Here is a 19,803-nt window from a genome sequence, read left to right as displayed (position 1 = left end):
CTGCTGCTGCTGCTGCTGTTGCTGTTGCAACATCTGCTGCTGCTGTTGCAATTCTTGCTGCTGCTGTCGCAGTCCCTGTCCCTGCTGTTGCTGCAACGGTTCTTCACGTTGTAATATTTGTAACTGTAGTTGCATTTGCTGCGGCTGTTGCTGCACTTGTGGTGGCTGTTGTTGCACTTGTGGTGGCTGTTGTTGCATTTGTGGTAGTTGTTGCAAGTGCTGCAACTGTTGTTGTTGCAGTTGATGTTGTGAATATGACGGCGGCGGCGGCTTGGGATTTTGATAAGCAATTTGTAAGAATGGCCTAACAGCTGCGGTACCAGGACTCTGTTGCTGTTTGGTAGGTTGAACTAATTTCTTTGATGATTGGCTGACATGAGGAGGTAAGTTTCGGTGATAGCCTGTCTTTTGTGGGTCATGCTGCGCTGTAGCATTGATATTGTTCAATGATGGACGCGTCACTTCACTAGGTCGCGTCTTATTCGGTTTTAATACGTTTGCACTCGTTACAGACTTTTTTATAAGTGGCTTCACACCAGCTACTTGAAATTTTCGAGAGTTGTGACTTAAAATGGCGGTATCAACCACTTGGGGAAAATCCTTCGGACGTGTGTTGAGAGGTATAGTCACGGTACTGATCGACGTTACAGAAGGAAGGGAACAATGGGTTGATGTAGGCAAGAGTGCAAAGGGATCGAACGTCGGTTTCGCCGGCCAGATCTTATCAGCTAAAGATGTTTGATTATCTTTGCCCTGACGAGTATTTTGTACCGACATGGAACACTGATTACTATGTTCCCTTATCTGCTGGGAGTCGAACAACAAACCGCACGTACTACATAAGTATTTCTCCATTGGATTGCCTATGAGTTCCGCTAAGTTCTTCACACGCAAGAAGGACTTAGGCACGGAGCTCATGGCGTCCTTCGGTAACGATTCCGTGATCTGTTTTCTCGAATTCGCGTTTGACAACGCCGAATCATCAACATTACTCTTGACAGTCTTGTTTGCGTGATCGGTTCGCGTCTCCGTTGAGTTGACACTTGTGCCGCGGACAGATACCTGTTTATCCTTCAAATTACTCGCATTTGTGTTCAGCTGCGTATTCACAGACTCTCTCGGAGTTATCATGCTAATTTCAGCATTTGAATTCGTACTTGTATTCATGCCATTCGAGATTTTCGCGGATGTAGTGGCTTGAGCCGTGTCATTAGAACATTGCATTTGCTCACCAGTAACAGCCGAATTAGATATCGTTGATTTCGTGTTTTCTTGCGCATTCTGATGCTTCGCGGAAGGCGTACTGTCAGCATTTCTCCTAATCTCTTTGGAAACCGAACTCTCTTCACTTTCCGACAACACTATTGTTAGTTCCTCTTCCTCACCCGAATCATCATCAAGATTCCTTAAGTTTTCATTGCTGTTTCGATTTAACAGCACAACTGCAACATTGGGCGAGGGAACTTGCACCGGAACCAGCGAGACATTCTTGGTTGCTTGTAATTCTGTATTAGAGCATACTGACGATTCTGGCGCGACCAATATCATCGGTTCTTGCATGGATTGACTCTCTGATGAGTGAGTCGGTTCTTGTGGTTCGCTTGGTTTATCCTTTACAGTCTTCTCAGCGAAATAACTTAAATCCATGCAAGGTAAATCGTCAACGGTAGCTTCTTTTGGCTGATTCGTCTCGGAGCTAAGATTGCTGATATCGCGATAGATTACCTCGCATGTGATCGGCGCTTGTTGCATCTCGCTGTTATTCTTGTGTATAATCATATGCTTCTGAAACAGATCGATACTGTTGTAATGATTATGGCAGCGAGAGCATATATAGTCCTCTCGCAGCTCTTTATGAGTCTGCCAATGCTCCTCGAAGGCTTGCAAAGACTGCAACATAGTTGTGCACACTTTGCAAATATATACTTTTGTTAAAGCGGTAACAGACGCGCAAGTATAGTGTAAATGCATATCCCGTTTCTGCGTGTGTTCCAATGAGTGCACCTCAAAAGACATTCTGCTATAGAATGTCTTGTTACAGAATCCGCATATCAGCAGAATTGATGTTCTGGCGGAAGATATTGAGAATCTATTACGAGGATCGGCAGATGTGTTAGTGACGTTTGGACAGACCGCCTTGTGCAATAGCAGATGCTGTGATAAGACGAAGGGCGTTTCACAATCCTGGCACACATGTTCGGCTACCTGCATATAAGCCTCTACCGCCTTGTCATTATCGTCCTTTGTTACCGATATAAGTTTCATGCCAATGTAGGAAGGCCTTGGGAACGAAAGACTGCTAGCCAGGAAGAACGAGTTCTTCATGTGATTCTGGAAATGGCTCTTGAACAAGTGTCCGAAACAATAGAAGATTACTTTGCATACGTTGCAGCAAAAAGACACCGTGCCCATGCAGTTAAGTTGCCGAGAATGCATCGCTAGGTGATACATCAACTCCTGGAGAGAGTTGAATACCTGCTGACAGTTGACACACATCAACTTGGATTTTCTATGCCGTCGATTTTTATTACAGAGCGTGCCTTTTGCAGAATCCTGCATGCTGTGCGTCTCGAAGCATTCCAAGCGTCGAAACAGTGTTTTACAAGTGGTGCACAGCAAAACTATCTCGATCTGAATCTTCTTTGCCGATATGTCGTCTGCCTTGGGCCTGTGGCACTCGCAGATAGTGAGGGACTTCGTCGATTGATCCGAAGCCGGTTTGGTGATGCACGTTCTTCTTTTCTCCGCATTTTGCATCGCCTTCTTCTTGACGTTCCTCGCTACAGGCGTCGACTGTTTTTGTGAATCACGTTCTACAGTGTACTCCGCCACCGACAAATTCGAAGCTTCGTTTCTTTCCTCAGTAGCACCGTGCTGCGATACTTCTGAAGTAACAAGGTTCTGTGAATTTATTTCGTTCACATTTTCTGACAGTCTCTTCTTTTGCTCAGTGACATAGTTTTTGGCTACTTTAGTTTTTTTCGCAGCTGCTCCCACCACATTTTCACTGGAGACCAGCTCATTAGTCTCGATAACTACTTGACGACTAGAAGCAATCTCATTTTCAAGCGACGTGTTCATACTGCGGATATCTTCGCTTACATGCTCGAACATATGCTTAAATAGTTGTCGACTAGTATCAAAGACCCGGTAACAAACTGTACACGTTGCCTGTTTTAACTTAACCACGTTTCTCACTTTATTTGTTTTAGTATTTTTGGATTGTAGAATTTTCGCTCTATTTAACGATTTCATTTTCATCTCGAACTTTGACTTCATGGTTGATTTAACTTTACTTTTCTTGCGTGACTTCTTCAAAGGCAAGATGGGAATTTCTTTGCTGCCCCCCTCGCTAACAGAAGAACATTGCTTTTGCGACGTCGACGGTTTTGCGTTTTTCAAATGTTTGTTGTACTTATTCATGACAGTATTGCCTAACAACGCTCCATTTAATGATTTCATATTCATCTCGGACTTTGACTTCATGGTTGATTTAACTTTACTTTTCTTGCGTGACTTCTTCAAACGCGCTTTTACGGATCTCGACACAATCCTAGATGTAGGACTCGCAACAACTGTACATGTATTATGCGAATTGGTAACCATGTGTTTCAACAACAGTTCTTGATCCTTGAATGCCGCGCCGCACGCGGTGCATTTGTATGCCTGTTCCTCTTTGCTTGGTGACTGTTCAACGCCGCGCACTTCTAGGATCTTCGTCTTTATAGGTATATTACTAGTTGATAATTCAAGATTGTTCATTTTCTCACGTAATTTCGCTGACATTTCTGATATTTTCTTACTCAAGAGAGCGTCTGCTGTAATAACGTTTGCTTCTTTCACGTTTTTATGAGGGCTTTTAGAAACAATGCTGTCCTTAGCTTGAGTAAAGCCACTTCTAGAGCTAATCTTTTCAACATTTGCGTCACTTGGAAGATTCTTACTGCTGACGGATGACTCGGGATTGAATGTATATTCAAATTGTACCGGATTTGCTGAGGCTTCTGTTTGTTTCTCCGGCGAAGTGGGTTTTCTAGGAGATCCAACCGGCGTATTGCGTTTTGTGGAAGACATAGAGGTGGAAGGCAAAGTGACAACACTCTCACATTTCGCTCTCGCCGACATTTGAGGAGAATTTCGCGGATTGGAGAGTGGTTGCGGATTTTGTGGATTTATCAGTTTGCGAAATGCATTCCGCCATGTTTCTATACTCCGCGGTGACAAAGTAAACTTCTCTCCGGGTGTTCTTACCGATGAAGATTTACCTTGATTCTGGATGTTCGTGTTCTTGTAATGGATTTTGAATGGAGTACTCTTAACATTGTTTTCTATGGTTGGAGCGTCTGCAACAAAAAATTGAAATTAATAAGTTATGAACATAATAATTATGAAAAATAAAATCAAATAAAACCATTTAGAAGAAAACTATACCTTTTGTTGAACTTTCTTCTGTGAATAATGGTATTGTTGAACTTTCTTCTGTGAATGATGGTTTCAATATTTTGTTCGTGCTTTGCTCTTTAGACACGCTAGGATCTGCACTGTGATCTTTAGCGGTAATTTTTGCGTTCATCGTAGTGCTTCTTCGTAAGCGCACGTGTTTACACATTTTTAATCCACGAGATTTACAACGATTTGACACAAAGGTTATATATTTTTTCGTTACATTCTCGACCTCGGTCGCTGAATATCTACCATCTTTAGAAGAACATAATAAAGAATCCAGTTTTAGCATTAAAACTCTGAGCTTCCTGAACACCTTGTATTTCGCTTTCAGTATATTCAACCTTGACTTCGATGTGCAGTGTCTTTTAACATAACTACTGGGTTTGGTTAACGAAAGATCCTTAGAAATATCTTTTGTTTTCAAGATATTTCTGTCTTCTTGTGACAAAGTTGATACGGCTTGTGATTCTGTAGTTACCAAAGTTTGCGATAGCTCTTGTCCGTCTAATTGTTGTTCCTCTACTGCTGCTGGTTCGGATGCAATGACATCTGAAGGCCTCATTTTATTGTCTCGCCACTTAATAACATTTTCATCTTCCATTTCTTCCAATCTTGTTAAAATAACCCGCGCCGTGAAATTAATCTGTACATTCGTTTTCTGTTTATCAATCGTTTCAAGAGACAAATGAGATTCACTCAGATTATTATCCCCAATCGTTTTCGCATTACTCGCAGATCCATCTTCATAATCATTTTCATTCAAGGATGTCTTGCGACGTTTCTTTTTCGGTACAGGTAGCTCTTTTGGTAGTTCTTCAGTTTCACTGTCAGACGAAATATATTTTCTTTTATATTTCCATTCATTCAATGGCTTTTCTGTTATTTTTTTGACCATCAATTGCAATCTTGAACGAATTAGATTTTTCTTCGCTCTGCTGCTATTTGAAGATAAATAGTTAGACAGACAGGACTTGTTGCCAAGCAAACTCGGCTCTGTGTTCTTACTACACGATGGTAGCAAAAATGAAGGAACAGTATCCTTTACTATGGTCCCATTATCAGACGTTTTGCCGCTTTTCTGATGAAAATCGTATGGTAAAGTACGTGCGCATATATAACTACACGAGTCTTCTTCTTCTTCCGTTGGAGACAACGATAAAATACAACTTTCAGTCTCGCCGTGTGCACCTTGCTCACTCTTCTGATTATTTTCGTATGATTCTCCTACTTCACAAAATGGATTATTCAAGTGTGTATGCATTCCTTCAGCTTCTTCACTTTCTAACGATACCGGTACAACTTCGGTGGCAGGATTCATTTTTTGAAATTCATGCTGAGATCTCGAAGGTGAAAGGGCAAAACGAGAGGTTTTCCTTCTATCCGCATGTCCGTGTTTCCATCGGTATTTCTGCTTTTTAGGTACACGCGAATTCTTTTTTATTTCTTTTACCTTCGTATCTGGTAAATGTCTGAGTTTTATCGAAATATCTTTAATCGTGGCATTGTCTTTCTCTTGCGTTGAATTCGGCGAATCATTTGTTTGCTCCGTTATGTTCAAACTCGTGTTCGCTGATGAGGTACTGCAACTCGGTCTTGCATCAAACAGTTCCTCGTCGAAGATATCCATCTGTAATTAATATGGGTTGTAAGTTTCTTTTTAAGATGTACATTACTTTTCACATAAAATGTTCATAATCGTAAAAATGTTTTCTCTAGATTTCTTAAACATGGCAATTTTTTATTACATATGAAATTTTGTTCTTAACCGAACGTGTCTTTCGTTTTCAAACATTTTGAAAAAGGCAAAAGAAGACCTTTGTCTATGTACCTAAATGGAATAACTTTAGCATTCTCAAAAAAAAAATAATAAAGTCTCATCTAATAGCATTTACTTGAACTTTTTTGTATACAACAAACTGTTTGTATGGCAACAAACTGCTTTTAGGACAAACAATTTGACACACTACAGCCTCAATTATTCATATCCGGATTAACCAGGTGACGGATTATCTGTGCCCGATAAAAATTAGTCAACCGCAACTTACCTATAATTTTACGTACACGAGCGTGCAGTATAATTTTATGGATTACTGACTAACAGGCAGCCGATGTCGATAGCTGCTTCCCCACCTCTTACTGTACATACGTACAACTAAACAAAATAAAATAACATTCGAAACTAAGTCTATTCGCATAAGTTAACGGCTTTTTGGTTTCGTCAAGTTTACATAATTATTTACTTGTCATATTATTATTACACATTTTGCTACTCTTTTCTCCGCAAGAATACAAGAACAGTTTCACTGTATGTAAACCATTAATTGCGTGTACAGAAATAAAATATTTCAATTATCCAGCTAGAAGCTGGTCCTGTGAAACCTGAATAATCGAGGTCCTAATATTATATTATACATGGTTCTGCTTTTGATCTAAAGCAAGCTGAGTTCAATATTAAATTACTCATTAAAATGTTTAAAGGAAGTGAAATATGAAATTGGCAATGCAATTGAAGTATTTGCATGAAAATAATCAGCACCTTTGTAAGAGCAAATTATCTTGCTGTCCTTTCGATAAATCTTTCGTCGTAACTATGTAAGGTACGAAGTGCGTTAGCAAATTGTATCGTATTGAAAGTTACAAGTTTAAAACTTGGTTTCACTCAAGGCTGGTCTATAAAGGCCACTCTGGAATTGCGTAAACGTGGTTGTTGGCGGTTGTACAGTGTTGTAAAACACAGTTTTAAACTAGCATTTCCGATTGTAAAGCCTGTTGTACAAGATGGCTGAGCTTCATCTTTCACGACTAGAACGATGTAGAACGTAATGGCTAACCAATCAGAATTCTGTCACGTGTCCATACTGCTCTCATCAAACGCTAAACTGTACTCTGATTCGTTATCGGTCACTTCAATTACGACGTATCTCACTCTATTGTATATTACTTTGATGTACAACACTTACAACTACGTTTACACAATTATAGAATGGCCTTAAAGGCTGGTTTACAATACATGGAGTAAGCTGGAGTAAGAGTAAGGAAATAAATCCACTTTATTTCTTACTTCTACTTCAGCTCTTCGGCCATCAATCAGTGTTACAAATATTTTAAAAATTACGCCCGTATTTCAGCTTCCTTACACCAAATGCTAGAAGTTAGGGCTCTCCTTACTCCACGCTTACTCCACGTATTGTAGACCAGCGCTAAAGGCTAGTCTACAATACATGGAGTAAGCTGGAGTAAGGAGTAGGAGTAAGGAAATAAATCCATTTTATTTCTTACTCTTACTTCAGCTCTTAGGCTTACTCTCGGAGAATCAAAATGCCATCAATCAGTGTTACAAATATTTTAAAAATTATGCCTGTATTTCAGCTGCCTTACACCAAAAGCTAGACGTTAGGGCTCTCTCTTACTCCTTACTCCACGCTTACTCCACGTATTGTAGACCGGCGCTAACACGTGGAGTAGTCTGGCGTAAGAAGTAAGAATGGGAGTAAGAATCAGAAGATGTACCAGCACGTACATGTGTTTGATTCGCTAGCTTCTGGAATAATATTGCCGTAGTATCAACCCTCTAAAGCGTGGTCTACAATGGCAGTAGGAGTAGTGGATTAAAGAGGTAGGCGTTAGACATAGGCTGTAGGATTAAGGTCCCTTTACGCCCGAGTGTCTACAATGGCGTAGAGTAAGGATTATAATGAGCCAATCAGTGTTAACCAATGTTATTACACAAATGTTACCGTTGTTGGTGAATATGGATGTGCGAAGAATTGGATTTGTGTTATTTATATTATTATGGAGTCAGCTCTTGACTCTTCAATGGCGTATTATGCAAACGAAGAGATCTATCGGTCGGAGGTGGTGGGTTCGGCCTGTGAACAGGCGCAAACGAGATCAGGGTTTCAACTTTAACCTATTTCGTGAACTGATTATCAGTGGCTGAGAGTAAGGGAGTAGGTCGTACGAAATGGAATTGAACCATTTTGCTTACAGCCTTACTCTACGCCTACTACACCGGAAACACGAGCTTACTCCGACGTCTTACAGCCTTAATCCACTACTCCTACTGCCATTGTAGACCACGCTTAACATATAAGTATATAATTTTAAATCGATTTTATTTTTACTCCTACTCTTCAGCGCTTATGCCTACAGAACGTTCTGCGCCGCTTCCGTATAGCGACGGTTGGTATCGGTACGACAGGTATCTTAACCTCACAGCTGTCAGATTTTAACAATATCTCTCTCATTAGTGTCGAGTGACGACTTTAACTCTCAGATTCGTGTTTTACAGGCAAACATACACGATCTTGTACAATTTCGTTAAAAACGGTGAGTAAGAGACTGTCTTTCAGTATTACCAAATATATTTGTAACACTAGTCGTGCTTTACGTTGCTTTACTCCGCCGAGAGTAAGCGTCAGAGCTAAAGGTAAGAGTGAGAAGTGGAAATAATTCATTTTCTTTCTCCTACTCCTCTTATATGCCAGGATTACTTCGTGTAACCTACCTACCCTTGTTCCTTACTCCAAGCTTACTCCACTATGGTATTGTAGACCAGCCGTTAAAGAACGACGAGAAAACAAGGTCAGAGAGTCCCATTGTTACGTATTCACTTTCGATTCTTAACCTAAAACGCCATCAATTAATCAATATCTTGACACAAGAAATGGTTCAGAGACGTTAGGGGATTTTTCAAAGGTACGTGGCTATTCCTAAAGAAAGCTCTAGTGCAGGTTAATAAAATTTAATGAAAAATAATAAAAAGCAATAAATAAGACAAGAGAAAAGCGTGCGAGGAGCAAAGATACCCCGTAAAGGAACTGAAAGGCATAAAAAAAAACAAAATTCAAGTACACAGGCCCGACGCTTTAAATACCCGATAAAAAATAAAAATATCTCGATATACCGAAGAAATTGACTCGGCGGCTAATGGAAGCTTCGAGAGACGCCGCCGGATTAGTCACGGCATTATTCGTGCGCGCTTTAAACACATTGACATAAGATATCCCCTTGGTAAACCACCGAATCTTTCCGTTCTCAAGGACATGACGCGTGAACGCGAAAGATAAAAGAGATAGAGAGCGAGGCTAACAAAGACCGTTAAATTCACTCACTTGTCCTAACTGCGTAGGTACAGGTTAGTTCCAGCTGCTTCGCTTTCTTGGCTCTCGCGCGCGCTCCGTCTACGACACAGCAAGTATGCGAATAAGAGCTCCGAAATTCCGGCTCGGCACCGTGCGACAAAACGTGCGTTGTGGCGGCAGGTCGAGACTACTGTGTGTACAATTTCGCGCGCAGGTCAGGCCAGGTTAGGCTAAGTTAGGTTAGGTTAGGTTAGAACGAGCCGCGACGATACCGCGAGCCTAGGGCGCGTCGATCCCCTTGGATTTTGATCGCATCGAACTCGTCCGCTCGCCCTTGCCACGCGACTGCGAGACCCCGGCCTTACCTCGTCGCCACGAGCTCATGAATCCTCCGATGTCTCGCACGCTCGTTGATCTCGCGACGCCGACAACGCGACCGTGAGCGTCACGTAGACGTACGCACTTCGCGCAGTCGCCGTTCTCCTCGAAATGAGGAACGGCGGAAGCGAATCTTCCTGGCGAAACTATTCTTTGCCAGGGAGAAACATGAAAGCGGTCACACCGGCATTTTACTTAATACTGTTTCGCAACTGTCTCACACGCGCTTCGGTATCGGTATGAACCATGCAGAGAGAAACCTGAGAGCGGGCCACGCCGGCGTTTTACTTGATCTTTCTTTTTTACTTGATACAGTTTACGCTGGGCTGATTCCAGCGCCCTACGCCTATTTTACATTTTTGGAACTATTTCGCTACACCTATTTTCAGGCACTGTCGATAAAGTCTTTACCTGGTGCGTGTCCGTGCTACGCCCATTTTTCAAGCGGATATAATGGGAGCTTTCCAGCAAGCGACACAAGTCGACACAAACGTCGTTCTGTCTTTCTTCGCATTCAATGAATAATAAAGACAGAGAACGACATTTGTGTCGACTTGTGTCGCTTGCTGGAAAGCTCCCAATATTACCCGCTTGAAAAATGGGCGTAGCACGGACACGCACCAGATGGAGACTTTATCGGCAGTACTTGAAAATCGTGTAGCGGAATAGTTCCAAAAATGAAAATGGGCATAAAGCGCTGGAATCAGTTTCGCCGTTGTACGTTTACGCCATTCGGCGCGCAGCCGCGGTCTGCGCTTCTGCTCCGATAAATCTTACGGGGTGTTGCTGACAGGTCTCTTAACGTCTCTCCATGGAGATGGAGTGACTGCAAATATATTGGCAAAGGGAGAGTCTCCGCGTGTCGCGCGCGAACGGCGTGCGTACTGGAGAGGAATATCCCAAGCGAGGAGTCCGGCGAAATAGCGAGCAACAAAATGGACGAAGCGAAATTTCTGAAGAGGTGAGGGGAGGCTGTCGCCACTGCATCTGTCAAACGATCTGTCAGTCGGCTGCCAAATAGGATCCCTTCGTACAGAATATGCCGCGACGTTTCTTAAAACGTCCAGTGCGCGCGCAAAGTCTCGCGTAAATGTATCGTAAATACGCCGTGGGATTAATTTATGTATAACTGTCACATGTCGGCTTTTAGGAAAGTGAGGTCCGGGACGTTGGACGTCCACCCAACGGAGAAGGCCCTGGTGGTGAATTACGACGTCGAGGCGTTGATATTGGGGGAACTGGGTGATCCTATGCTTGGCGATCGCAAGGTACGCTCTCCTTATTTCACTCGGGCGAGGAGATAATTGGCTCGCGCCGTGCGCGACCTAAGCTAATGGTAACGTCTTCCCTTGCGCACAGGAATGCCAGAAGATAATCAGGTTGAAGAGCTTAAACGCAGACACGAATGTTTCTCTCTTGGCTAAGGAAGTGATGGAGAAGTGCTCGCTGATACACGAGTCCAAACTACGCGAGGTCGAGCAGTTGATTTATTATCTGCAAAACCGTCGAACGAATGACACCGGTACAGGTAACGTAATGCGGCGTCTTTATATTCGCAGATCCACGGGAGTTTATGTAAACTGTTACTTCCATAGGTAGCGGTAGTAATTCTCAGCCTCCGAGACCAGCGTCGTCGAATTCGTTGATCACGGAGAACAGCGAGGTTGAACGTGCAGTCATTAGTAACGTCGACAGTTATATCGAATTGCTGTACGAGGAGATACCGGGCAAGATTAAGGGCTCGTCGTTAATTTTACAATTAGCAAGGATACCTGATAATCTTTTGGAATTGACGAAAAATGGTAACACTTGCGTCACGTATCTTCTTCTGTAAAGATTCATCTCTGGATGATAATTTTTATTTGTTTCATAATGGCGACGAAAATATTGTATTGTTGAAAATACCTCGTTGGCTATGACGTTACAGTGAAATTGTTCTCTGTCGTTCTCTTGCAGAATCATTATTGAGTGCACTAGCCCGAGTTCTAAGAGAAGACTGGCGGCGCAGCATAGAACTGTCCACGAACATCATTTACATTTTCTTCTGCTTCTCAACGTACAGCCAGTTTCACAATATCGTGCTCGAATACAGAGTAAGTTGCGGGCGCCGATGAGACTTGATGGATCGCGCACTTCCGGGACTACACTCGTATTTCTTTCTGCGTGTACAGATCGGCTCTCTTTGCATGGATATAATCGATTTTGAATTACGTCGCTACGACCAGTGGAAGGAGGACATGGAGAAACGCCGGAAACAATTTGAGAACACGACCGGTCTGACGTTCTTCCCGGCGGGGAGCAACGACAACTGTGATAGGAAGATCAGGATCATCGACGACATTTGGAATATGGAGGGCCCGTTGGATTACGAGGTCAAGAGACGTTCCGCGGAAGTATCTGTAGCCGTATCCGAGAGCGATGTTAAGAAGCTGAAGGAGGAACTTGAGAAGAGTCGCAAGAAGTTCAAGAGTTTGACGAAGAAACAGGAGCAACTGCTCCGAGTTGCGTTTTATCTACTCCTAAATATTGCCGAGAATGCTATGGAAGTCGAAAGAAAAATGCGTAAGAAGAACGTCATCGGTATGCTGATTAAAACGTTGGACCGGACGAATACCGATTTGTTGATTTTGGTTGTCACATTTTTGAAGAAACTATCCATCTTTCGCGAAAACAAAGACCTCATGGTAATAATTGAATATTTTATCTAAATACAAGCGTGTGCGCTGTGTAACAATATAATTTTTCGCACGCTGACGTTTACAGGTAGAAGAAAATATTATAGACAAGTTACCGAGGCTTTTACAAAACAATAATACCGATCTTGTGCTAAGTACTTTGAAATTGTTGTTTAATCTCTCTTTCGATACTAAATTGAGAGCGAGAATGATCAGGGTTGGTATGTTACCAAAGTGGATAAAATTACTTAGCCAAGGTAAGATTTGTGTTTAAAAAATTTATGTATACAGGGTGTCGGATTCGATTTGGACGACTCCAAAGATTATAGTAGATTGGGTCAAGCTGAGAAGAAAAGTTATATACCATTTTACAAAATCCGTAATTATTATCGCGTAATTAAGAAAAACGTCTGAGCCAATAAGTGCACGGAGGAGCTGAAGGCCGGACTTGGCAGACATGCAAAATGGTGTATTATTCTCCTACCACCAGAAAGACTTTTTCGGCGCGGTGTCATATGTCGCGCGTTCGCTCGCTGCGCGCCGTTCGCCCGCTCGCCGCCGTCTCTCATCGATCGATGCGTGACTCCACCTCTCGCTATCGGATCTTGAGAGATGTCAACAAATACACCATTTTGCATGTCTGCCGAGTCCGGCCTTCCGCTCCTCCGTGCACTTATTGGCTCAGACGTTTTTCTTAATTACGCGATAATAATTACGGATTTTGTAAAATGGTATATAACTTTTCTTCTCAGTTTGACCCAATCTACTGTAATCTTTGGAGTCGTCCAAATCGAATCCGACACCCTGTATAAAGAAATGTATGAAATTTCTTTTTTAATACGAGAATGTGTGAAACGAGAAATTCTACATGATGTCTATTAATGTATCTCGAATATGTCATTAATATGTTCACAGCTGACATAAAAAATAAAAGCACGATTGTGGGGCTACTCTATCATGCCAGCATGGACGACAAAGTGAAAGCAATGTTCACAAACACAGATTGCATTCCTATGGTATATAAAAATCGATAAAACTTCGATGGAACTTAATAAGTTTGAAATTTACTTCCAACATTTGTACGTTCTATCTAGATAACAAGCATGATGTTAAATTCCGAGGACGAACACGTGAGAACTGAATTAACGGCGCTCGGTATAAATTTAGCCGTCAACAACAAGAATGCGCAACTGATGGTGGAAAACAATCGTCTGCAAGGTCTCATAAAAATCGCATTTAGAAATCAAGACGCCCTCGTGATGAAGATGATTAGAAATATCTCGCAACACGAGTCGACGAAAGAAAACTTCGTCGTAAGTTCAAGTGGTAAATGTTGGGATTAACACAATAAATATCAATCGTAATTTGTCCATATATTTAGGAATTTGTCGGCGACTTTGCTATGGCCTTGACTCAGTCTGACTCTCAAGACTTTGTACTGGAAGTAATTGGCGTGTTAGGCAATTTAGAATTGCCTGACTTGGATTACTCTCAAATCATTCAACGCTGCAATCTTATACCATGGATACGCAACAATCTTGTCCCAGGTGTGGTCCTTTTCACTTTATCTCTCATTGCTCTTTTTGTCTTTAACGTTAATGAATTAAAATCGAATTGAAGAATTGAGATAATATTATATCTTACTCTAGTTAGTTTGTCTTCTATATCCGCAGGTAAGGCGCAAGATGACATAGTTCTTGAGATCGTCATATTTCTGGGCACTGCAGCTTACGATGAAGATTGTGCTCGTTTGTTATGTAAGGCTGATATACTTCTCTCTCTTATCGAACTGCTTAAAGGTGTGTATATTTATTAAAAAGCAAACGTATATAAAGAATCACGTCTATTTTCACATAAATGGAAGCCAAACGCTATTTTCAATATGCGATATCATTACAGCCAAGCAAGAGGATGACGAAATGGTTTTGCAAATTATTTACGTTTTCTATCAAATTGCAAAACACGATTCAACCCGAGATTATTTGATCCGCGAGACCGGTAATGGTAATATATAGTCAATTTTCTCAGTCGTTGGATTCATTAAAGACCCACAAAACAACACGGCAAATATATTCTGCAAATATCTTTAGACTTTTTACACGAATAAATGGTGAAAAATTGTGATATTATTTGCAGAAGCCCCCGGGTATCTGATCGATCTGATGCACGACAAAAATCCTGCAATTAGGAAAGTCTGTGATACATGCTTAGATGTTATTGCTGTAAGTAACTAAGTACACGAATGCGAGTTTGTATTCATAAATTTGCAAATAACATGCTAAATGATTTGTGTTATGAGTGAGAAGTGCCAATTGTTCAAATTGTCCTAGATATGCGACAAGAATTGGGCGGCCCGCATAAAGGTGGAAAAGTTCCGATCGCACAATCAGCAATGGCTGGAAATGGTCGAGTCTATCGGAACAGATTCAATCAATCATATGTTACCGGACGATGATGATAGTCTATCTCCATTCATTAGCGGTGACCTACTAAAACACACTATATTATTCCCCTCTGGTAATATATTTATATATTTTTTTTTACTAAATCATCTGTCGCATTCTTATAAATTATAAGAATAATATTATATATTATAAGTTATAATAGATTATCATGCTCACACAGGTAACGCGGCGTCATTTAACGCGGACGATGGATTCTCGACTATGAAAAATTCATCGGAATCATCTGAAAATCCTAGTCGACCTGTCAGTAGGTACGAATCTAATGACGCATATATACATTTGACGCGATAGTGCAACATTAATCCCGAATAAATGAATTGCGATTACACGAGAAACTAATTTACATTATAGGTATCGGGATCTCGACGAGATAGGCGAACTCGTGGCGCGTTCCAAGTCTCGCATGTCCGTTGCCTCAGGCATAGAGGATTACTATAATTCCAGAGTGAAATTCAGCGATTCGGATAGTTCCCACGTATTAATCTGAAGATTAATCCAAACGTTCTGACATAGATGCGTGACTTAACTTTTCAAAAGATGCCTAGGACATTTTACACTATCTCGATATCATATACATATATGTTCAATGTAAGAAAAACAAAGAAACGTTTGCTACTATTTACAAATACATGCCTGCTTAAACTAAAGATTTCATTATATATAGACTGCTTTGATCTCATAGTCTTAGTGTCTTTTTTTTAATGAATTATCTTTTTACGTATTTAATTTATTTATAAGCGCGTCAGCTTTACACTGATGCGCATAATTGTCTTATGTTGCAAATAGTATTGAATCCATTTGGATGTCTTTTATCTTGTGATAGGCTTCAGGCAGTCAAAATAGTGTTGTAATGTATATGTGGTTAAATGTAAAATTAATATTTATAATAGTTCGAAGGTCTCTTGTGGTATTTATATTGTTAATATCAGTTAATAAGAAAGACAAATGGTGTATGAAAATAACGAACAATTTAGAACAATGTAGTCCCTAACAGTAGGGATAGAATTATATATACTGAGAGAGTAAAACTCTTATTCATTGCAGACAGTATATTGTGCAATAAGTATAGGTGTATTTAACTTCTACATCCTGTTTTAGAGAATATAATCAAACATTCTGTTTACATTCTGAGTTGCCTTTCATTTTTCATTGCACCTCTTGTCCTTTTCTTATTAACTTGTCACATTTATATTAATGTAAGATGGTATTTTACTATATCCACAAAATGCACGACTTATAGCCATCAATTATCCTCTACGTAATAAAATAAACTATGATTGAATCTTGTAGATTGCAAGAGTGTATACTGATTTGCTGAAGACAAATTTCCTTGCAATCTGACTCCTTATTCGATCGGAAATTCTGCCCGATTTTGATCCTCGATCGTTAAAGTCTCAATTCTTTAATAAAAAAACGACACTTACAATTAGATGAATTCGATGTAACGTGTGTATTTATTAACAATTTGTCTAGTCACCTTATTGTTAGATTATTATATTATATCTTATAACTATATGATATCTTATCTTTTATTAGAACTTAAGTTTCCTCGTACAACAGCTTCACCGTTATTTCGAAATACAATAGTGTAACTGTTGTCTCCGTCAGTGTAAAATGTGTGCTCTTTCAAATCGAAACTAATAGGACTGTCCGCAAATCCTTGTACGTCCAAGCTAACCCACAGTAAACTTTTTCGCGATAATACATATTTTTTTAACACATTATACACTTCTTGTATCTTCTTCCGCGAAAAGAATCCAGTCCATTGTAAATATTGCACCTGTCCGATATGTACGGAAGGCAAGGAACACTGGTATGTGTTTGCATAGTCCTCGTCTCCTTCAGATCTAAAAATGTTGAAAGTGTCATTGCCATATTCCTTAAGCCTTAACAATCATTGTAAAGAGATTTACATTAGAAGAGTTCGTAGTTATGCACGAACGAGCGGAAATGGCTGAACAAGCTCGAAAGAAAATCAGACTCGCCTTGGCGTTATTGTTAGTTGAATTCAGCCAGGTTTTACAAGATTTCAGCACTTGTCCAGACATCGATGACGAACAGTGTAATAAATTGAAGGCGATGTACGACAAAATGTTGGATATCCAAAATGACGAGAGGAAAGCGTCCGAACAGCTCATAAATCATGAAATATCCAACTCGAAAAATTGTGACGCCCACATGGCGGAGAATGTAGAGGAATGTGTACGCGCAGAGGCATCCTCGAACGGTGTCGAGGACAGTTTGGATTACTTTGACAAAAAGGAAGAGGAGCACACGTTGCGGCAAGCAGAGCGAAATAACGAGGTTCAAAATATTAACAAGGAACTGGCGCTGAAAGAGAGCCTCGTGTCGGAGCTCTTAAAGAGCATCACGCAACAAACTGCGGAAAGTAATAGGAATGTCGTAGAGATGGAACAAGAGATTAAACGACTACATACGGAAAAGGAGGAACATTTACAAGTGGTTCACACGCACAACATCAGCTCCAAATTGGCTGAGACGCGTCGCAAAAAGGTGCAAGAACTTGAGAAACGGATAGCGGAGTTGACGCGCAAGTGCGTAGAACAGAACAAAATAATCAAGGGGAAGGAGAAGCAGGATCAGAAGATTAAAACTCTTTCCCGTGAGATACAATTGCTAAAGGAGACCCAAGTCAAGCGTATTAGTCAGATGCGCAATTGTAAAAGTTATTTTGAGACGCGAACAAACGTACATATCGCCTTCGATGCTGAAGACGCCAAGCCATTCGAAGAAGTTCTTGTCACACTCATTGCCTTTGTCTTTGTAAGTAGGAACCTCTACCGAATATTTCGTCCTATGGAAAAGTTTCTGACAGCAGACACGGACGACGTACTTGCGCTCGTGAAACCACGCTGCTACAGACGACGGACACACGCTGACGCCTGAAATAGTCCAAATAATTGTGTGAAAAAAGGAAATGTATGTATGTAGAGGAAAGTTATCTATTATAAGATAGAATCCTAATGTGAGGTAGCGGGGTTTCTGTTAAATCATTAGACATCATCAGTTAATTCTATGAATTTATTACTTTGTTTAATGGAAAATTCATTGTTAGATTGTGTAATTGTTGCGAGAAAAAGATTTGTCATTGACTTTGGGTGTTGAAAACCTGCTATCTCTTATTAGAAACTTATCTTATAATAGAGGACTGTTCTTTATATATAAATGCTGCATTATGTTTATTATAAAAAAGAAGACAGAAATATGTATACCTGGAGAATCCCACGATACTATAACATCAAACGTCTGTTTGAGTCGTTCTTCCAATGCTGTTCGAACACTTTCGTATTTCTTTTTACCAGGAATGAAATTTTCGTCTTTTAAATCGATCCTCACTACTATTGATGTACATTAGAAAAAAAAGAACCGTTTAAATTTAATAGACAGATTAAAATAGACTATAAATTTTATACACGCAGTTCGTGTAACCGTAGAATGTAATCGATTGCCCGATCACATTGTTGTGGGAACTTACTGTAGCGTGTGTGAGGTTTGCGGCCGAAGACAGAGGGTGTCCCGTCTAAACCAAGTGCATTGTAATCATCTGCCAGCAAAGAGAGTATCAAGCATCCAGTCGGAGTTAGACAAATGGAATTCTGCAAGTCTATTTTAGTCTCTATCGCCATGAGATTGATCTCTCCTGAAATTTGAAAGGCAGATGTTAGTAGAAAGACGAGGGGGGGACCGCCGGTGTACGGATTGTGGTGTATGGATTTGCAGCATTACTAGGCATCTTTTGGGCATTAGGCCTTGCTGGGGCATTACAAAGATAAAATAAGATAATGTAAGGATCCTTGGAAGGAAATCAGGTGGGGCGGTTCAGAACTGAGAGAACTAGTTAAATTCGTAGCACTAGTAAACTATGTATATATTTAAACAATAATAAATTAAACAGTACAAAGAATTTACAGATCAACTTAACACCGACACTCAGACGACGGATTCTAAAGACTCGCGCGCGAGACTAATTTTCGAACAAAGACTCTCGAGATTCTCCTTGCTTCTGGTTGCTTCTGCTCGGGATCTCTTCTCGGAGGAGAGCGAGTCCCTTTTCGCGCGCGTGGAGTCCGTACGCTCGCTCCGCTTCGCCGCGCATGCGTTCTCGAATCGCCCGCTAATGTAAGAGGGGCCGCTCGGGCCGCGCTGGTGGCGTGCCGCGCGCTCAGCTGTGCGCCGCGGCGCGCAGGCGCGTTACCGTCCGATATCTTACAATAAGATAAAGTATAGTGAGTGTGGCAATCATGGCGCAGAGGATAGCGCGCTGGCTTGGTAATCCGAAGATACGGGTTTCGAAACCAAATAAGTATTGTTGGTTTTTCGATCGCCACACATCTAAGTGCGCCTTGTAACCCCAAGGGGAAACAAATAAAATGAATAAAATAAATGAAAAGAACCATATACAGAACGAAGAAATACATAAACACGCGGCAAAAAATTAGAGATGATTCTATCGATCAGAGCGACGACATTTGGTACATACTACAGATAACTGGCTTTGTTCGTCATCTTTCGTCTCACTTGCCGCGTATTTATGTATTTCTTCGTTTTGTAGATGGTTCTTTTTATTTATTGCTTCATAACGTGTACATACAATCATAAGATTGTACACGTTATGAAGCAATAAATGAAAAGAACCATATAATCATAAGATTGTATGTACACGTTATGAAGCAATAAATGAAAAGAACCATAACAGAACGAAGAAATACATAACACGCGGCAAGTGAGACGAAA

At 40.8% G+C, this 19,803-nt stretch overlaps 3 protein-coding genes across 5 annotated transcripts in view; 1 reads left to right on the top strand and 2 right to left on the bottom strand.

Moving 5' to 3' along the window:
• Nucleotides 1-10,335, bottom strand: part of LOC105559303 — a 16,204-nt gene extending 5,869 nt beyond the window's left edge. The window contains exons 1-6 of the mRNA XM_012007489.1: nt 9,896-10,335; nt 9,561-9,629; nt 8,958-9,073; nt 6,492-6,598; nt 4,432-6,073; nt 1-4,343 (exon numbers count right to left, since the gene is read on the bottom strand). Coding sequence (XP_011862879.1) covers nt 1-4,343; nt 4,432-6,073 — 5,985 coding nt within the window. The 5' untranslated portion in view covers nt 6,492-6,598; nt 8,958-9,073; nt 9,561-9,629; nt 9,896-10,335. The remainder of the gene's footprint in view (nt 4,344-4,431; nt 6,074-6,491; nt 6,599-8,957; nt 9,074-9,560; nt 9,630-9,895) is intronic.
• A 313-nt stretch (nt 10,336-10,648) lies between these two features.
• On the top strand, nt 10,649-16,337 carry LOC105559269 (kinesin-associated protein 3). 3 transcript variants are annotated; one of them, XM_012007431.1, is made up of 16 exons: nt 10,649-10,869; nt 11,059-11,176; nt 11,268-11,430; nt 11,504-11,710; nt 11,865-12,001; nt 12,080-12,592; nt 12,672-12,840; nt 13,499-13,599; nt 13,678-13,896; nt 13,965-14,130; nt 14,257-14,382; nt 14,483-14,587; nt 14,720-14,805; nt 14,914-15,100; nt 15,209-15,299; nt 15,400-16,337. In XM_012007431.1, the coding sequence occupies exons 1-16, from the start codon at nt 10,844-10,846 to the stop codon at nt 15,533-15,535; spliced, it is 2,550 nt and encodes an 849-aa protein (XP_011862821.1). In that variant the 5' UTR covers nt 10,649-10,843; the 3' UTR covers nt 15,536-16,337. The 3 variants fall into 3 exon arrangements, with proteins under 3 accessions (XP_011862821.1, XP_011862822.1, XP_011862820.1); XM_012007432.1 differs by having other exon boundaries at nt 11,268-11,436; nt 14,483-14,581; XM_012007430.1 differs by having other exon boundaries at nt 10,650-10,869; nt 11,268-11,436.
• Nucleotides 16,338-16,559: 222 nt separating this feature from the next.
• The window catches only part of LOC105559268 (ribonuclease P protein subunit p40-like), a 5,468-nt gene continuing 2,224 nt past the window's right edge, over nt 16,560-19,803 (bottom strand). The window contains exons 3-6 of the mRNA XM_012007429.1: nt 18,545-18,709; nt 18,282-18,407; nt 17,762-17,951; nt 16,560-16,895 (exon numbers count right to left, since the gene is read on the bottom strand). Of these exons, the coding sequence (XP_011862819.1) occupies nt 16,571-16,895; nt 17,762-17,951; nt 18,282-18,407; nt 18,545-18,709 (806 nt within the window). The 3' untranslated portion in view covers nt 16,560-16,570. The remainder of the gene's footprint in view (nt 16,896-17,761; nt 17,952-18,281; nt 18,408-18,544; nt 18,710-19,803) is intronic.

This window comes from Vollenhovia emeryi, unplaced genomic scaffold, assembly GCF_000949405.1.
Source record: "Vollenhovia emeryi isolate VEMERY1.0 unplaced genomic scaffold, V.emery_V1.0 DF939282.1, whole genome shotgun sequence".
NCBI lineage: Eukaryota > Metazoa > Arthropoda > Insecta > Hymenoptera > Formicidae > Vollenhovia > Vollenhovia emeryi.
The sequence above is the reverse complement of the archived record's forward strand: the minus strand, read 5'-3'. Positions and strand labels throughout refer to the sequence as shown.

Bases quoted from the DNA above. Each gene is read 5' to 3' on its own strand.
- LOC105559269 (XM_012007430.1), top strand. From the start codon at position 10,844: ATGGACGAAGCGAAATTTCTGAAGAG. The intron at 14,588-14,719 runs GTAATATATAGT...TATTATTTGCAG, and splicing joins GATCCGCGAGACCGGTAATG to AAGCCCCCGGGTATCTGATC. The intron at 14,806-14,913 runs GTAAGTAACTAA...AAATTGTCCTAG, and splicing joins CATGCTTAGATGTTATTGCT to ATATGCGACAAGAATTGGGC.